The sequence below is a fragment of the Apostichopus japonicus genome, chromosome 19, assembly GCF_037975245.1.
Source record: "Apostichopus japonicus isolate 1M-3 chromosome 19, ASM3797524v1, whole genome shotgun sequence".
Classification (NCBI taxonomy): Eukaryota; Metazoa; Echinodermata; class Holothuroidea; order Aspidochirotida; family Stichopodidae; genus Apostichopus; species Apostichopus japonicus.
Genome location: NC_092579.1, coordinates 5,145,001 through 5,149,158, shown reverse-complemented (window position 1 = coordinate 5,149,158; position 4,158 = coordinate 5,145,001). Strand labels below are relative to the sequence as shown.

The following is a 4,158-nucleotide window of genomic DNA, read 5'->3' as shown; positions in this document are numbered from 1 at the left end:
AACTTCTATCGATGCTCTCAAAGGGGTCTTGGGAGTGACGAGCGTTGCACGAAACCTGTATTAGTTGGCAGTGAGGTGTTAAGAATTGTGACCTGGTTATTGTTAGTGGTACAATCCTCTAATGACAAATTCAAGAAATATCTTTCGCACGATAAAATTAATTTTTGTACTATTTTTTACTATATTGTGTAAAATATTGAAGCATGAATAATTCTCAAAAGGTCATAGAAGAAGTTGCCGAAAAGAGAAACGGTCAGTTCTTTGTTACGGCAATTATGGTTAGTATTTATCTCTAAATTAGTCATTTGCGAAGGACTTCAAAGGTCGTCAAAGGTTGTCAAATTTCTGTCACAGCGTTGAGTGGCAAATTGTGGGTGGCCGAGTCCAGTGATAGGTTCGTCAAATGCGTGTTTAACGGGCAAAAGGATTCATGGAACTGACTGGCTGGGAACTTGCAGGACGGGATATACTTATTTTGTAAATGAAATCGTGATGAATCACTTAACAATGAAGTCCTTGTAACCTCCACGAGAAAGTTTTTAATTTATGACAAGTGATTAGTGTGGTAGAATTGAAAAATGGCGTTGAAACGGTTATAGCCTATAAATAAATATATATATATATATATATATATATATATATATATATATATGTATATATATATATATATATAATAAATAAATAAATAAATATAATAAATAAATAAATATATATATATGTAAATAATAATATATATATAATATATATATGTAAATAATAATAAATAAATATAATAAATAAATAAATAAATATATATATATGCATATATGTATATATGTATATATATATATATATATATATATATATATATATATATATATATATATATGTGTTACTTTTGAAAAACAACGTTCAGTACCTTTTCGTTATATTTTCGTTCGTTCGTTATCATATATTATATTTATTATAATTGTATCATTCATCCGTGTTCTGGAGGAAATCTTCTCCTGCATCGGATATGATTATTGTTACCATAATTAGTGATATAATAAGAGCAAGGAAAATCAGTAAAGCTGTATGAGTTGATCAGGCTGACAATGATCGCACTGCACATAAAAAACAAAATCACCCAGTAAAATCAATAACAATGGATAAGCCAAGATTTAAACTTGATTATGGACCTTTTTTCAGAAAAAGAAACTGGCACCCTTTCGCCCTCCACTTCTCTTTATCACCGCACACACAAACACACGCGCAAACACATTCCTATGACGTTATTTTGTTATTAAAGAAATAGAAAAAAATATTATAATAACGAATCATTCCGTGGAATTTGCAAATTTATTTAGGTACCGTACGACAACTATGCTCATAGATACAATGTTTTAAATGAATGCGTATTTTTTTACTGTTTGTTACTTGAAATATAGCATTCACCCTATTTTTAGATGCTGAAAGAATATGCAAATTTACGAATATGAATTGTATTGTCCGCGTACCAAAACCTTGATCGCATTATTGTTTACAGGCTGTGTTCGTACTGAAGCCTTTGTTTAGTAGAACATTAAATTGAGTTTATTTGGGTTACAATTGTACATTTTGATCAAACCCAATATTGTTCATTGACATATTTGTGCTCAAAGGTGGCACAGACCAAATCGACCAGATTCTGCAATCAATTTCGCTTGCAAATGTCTCTTAACGGAAACACAGAACAATTTACATGGGGTAGTCTTTATTACTATCGAATTTAGTATCCTTGAGACAAAGACAATAACATGACTCCAAAACAAATTGAAACTTAAGTAAGAAAACACAGGTGAAAATCCTAGGTGCTCTTAATAAAAACGTAGAATAAAACAAAACAAAGAAATCAATGAACTGACGAAGATTTTGGAAACTGGCTGCTCGGCTTTGAAACTGGAAAAATATTGATTAACATGTAGTCCCAATTCCTTCCGATTAGAATGGTTCAAAATGGCCAAATCGTTATCTCATTATTGCCCCATTATTTATTTATTTCTTCTTCTTTTTTTTCTTCAAAATTTAAATTGTTCGTAAAGCTTTGGCATTAATCTTCTGTACAGTCGCCTTTTTTCTTGGTAACATCTAAATATTAAATGAAAATATTAGATTTCAATTCATCTGCATTGGAATTAGTGTTCAGTATCCTGTTTATATAGCTTGCAAAAGTAATAGTGTAATCGTATTGAACTTGACGTGACATATAGCCTAGTGGAAACGACGTGAGATGATTAACTAATGAACAGTATTTCAATTAATATGAAGATCTTGCCAGTAGATGATTAATTACTTTTCAAGTGGAAAATAAAAACTCAGCCAAGGTATATCATAAGCACGAAACTTGAACAACTTGATCTTCCTCGTAGTCTTATATATAGTCCTCTAATACATTGAGACTAGCCATGAAATCATGCCGGTGTTGCGTCCGTGACATATCACTTATAATGTTAATTTACTCTGTTAGCTCCTTGAAGTATCTTACAATTGTAGCCCCGCGGAAACATTCCCGGAATGTTTTTAATTTTGCATCACTGAAAGAATCTCATTCTCAAGCTTTTTAACCTCGATTATAAAAAGAAATTGTGTCTTACATGATGTAAATTTAAACAATTTTAGAGCAATGACAATTTATAATAAAAGGTTCATTTCTAGACGCAAGTGTTCGGCGCGCAAGCAGCTAGGCGGAGCTTACTTGGAAAACGTCTTGGCTTCACTTTGTGATTGGCTCTTTGGAGCAATGTGCTTATTAATAGTCAAATTTTATATCGGTGTGCATACTTTCTACCAATCATCAGTCTGTATATACGACATGATCAGCCCATAATATCAGTCTTTTTCGACTATCTAGGGCGAGGTTTCCATATACTTTAAGATCCACAACTCTGTTCATGATAAAGGCTTCGCAGTCTAAATTTAAATGAACCACAAGGCAAGTTCATATTTATACCCTCCTTTGTTTTACCACTTTCCCTTTCCCGTAGCAAACGTAATTACCTAAGTACCCGTAAGTTAACGGAAATAACTCTCATTAGGTAATATCTGATGATACAAGAACATGTTACTTGAAGTTTCGAATAAATGGGTGTGCAACTATGTCTAAAATATACAGTCATACAGCTCAATCATAATAATGACATGTCTCTCTGAAAACTCTATAAGCACTCCTCATGAGATTAGCCCTATTTTTTAATTGTAACTTTGTAGCTAAGTCTTCTGGCAATGTATTTATGTTATCTTTCAACATTAGACCAGAATGGTGAGAAAAGTGAACAGCCCAAGCAAGGGTTGACAACTGAGGAGTTATCTGACCAGTAAATGGGTCATAATTTGACGCATGACAAAAATTTTCTTTGGTAAAGAAAATGTCAGCTGGAACGATCACATTCACTGTGTTGACTAAACCCTGATTGATAAATTTCAAAATACAGTGCATGTCAGAGACGTGCGGCCTCCCATTGAAGGTAAAGTGATCGTCTCCTTGCCATTGAATGTCTGCCATGAGACGAACGATTCGCATGTACTCACTGGGGCTCGCTGATACCATACCTGGAATATGTTTCTGGTAGATAGTAAAACTCCCATGATATAGTTCCTCGGTGCATGCTGGGAAACGAATCGGTATGACGTCAAAATCAGTCATCCATCCACCACCGATATTCGCCATAGCTATATAACGCATAAAACAAGAAATTTCATAATCGCCTTCATTAACACTTGGAAAAGTCTCAAATTTCTTTCGAAGTAACTCGTATTCGGGATGGGAGAGGGCATCTGCTTCCGTTAGAATACGAGTTTTCCATCCTGCTGCTTTCCAAGCTGCCCGCCATGTATTGAGGGTTATGTTTTGCAATAGTACATCTACGTCTTTAGTGTTTTCTAACCTTTGGAAGTAAGTGTACATGGTGCAACCTGCACCTGTCGTGGAATTTGCATCTTTATTAAATATGATTGGTTCAACCTGAGACTTTCGTTCTTCTGCCACGTGTCCTACTTGAGTTTGTTGTTGACATGTTTTGAATCGAGAGTTCGCTGTTTCACTTGTTAAACTCATCGACGGCGATTCTCGACTTTTGTCGATTTCAATATTATATCCAAAAACACAAAAGTCCATTTCGTAAAAACTTTTCATTTTGGACCAAGTTGACAGAGTATATA

General features: G+C 33.8%; 1 protein-coding gene across 1 annotated transcript in view; it reads right to left on the bottom strand.

Annotated features, from left to right (window-relative positions):
* Positions 1 to 916: 916 nt before the first annotated feature.
* The window catches only part of LOC139960397 (uncharacterized), an 11,360-nt gene continuing 8,118 nt past the window's right edge, over positions 917 to 4,158 (bottom strand). The window contains exon 2 of the mRNA XM_071958737.1: positions 917 to 4,158. This exon is cut by the window's right edge and continues 765 nt beyond it. Coding sequence (XP_071814838.1) covers positions 3,122 to 4,158 — 1,037 coding nt within the window. The 3' untranslated portion in view covers positions 917 to 3,121.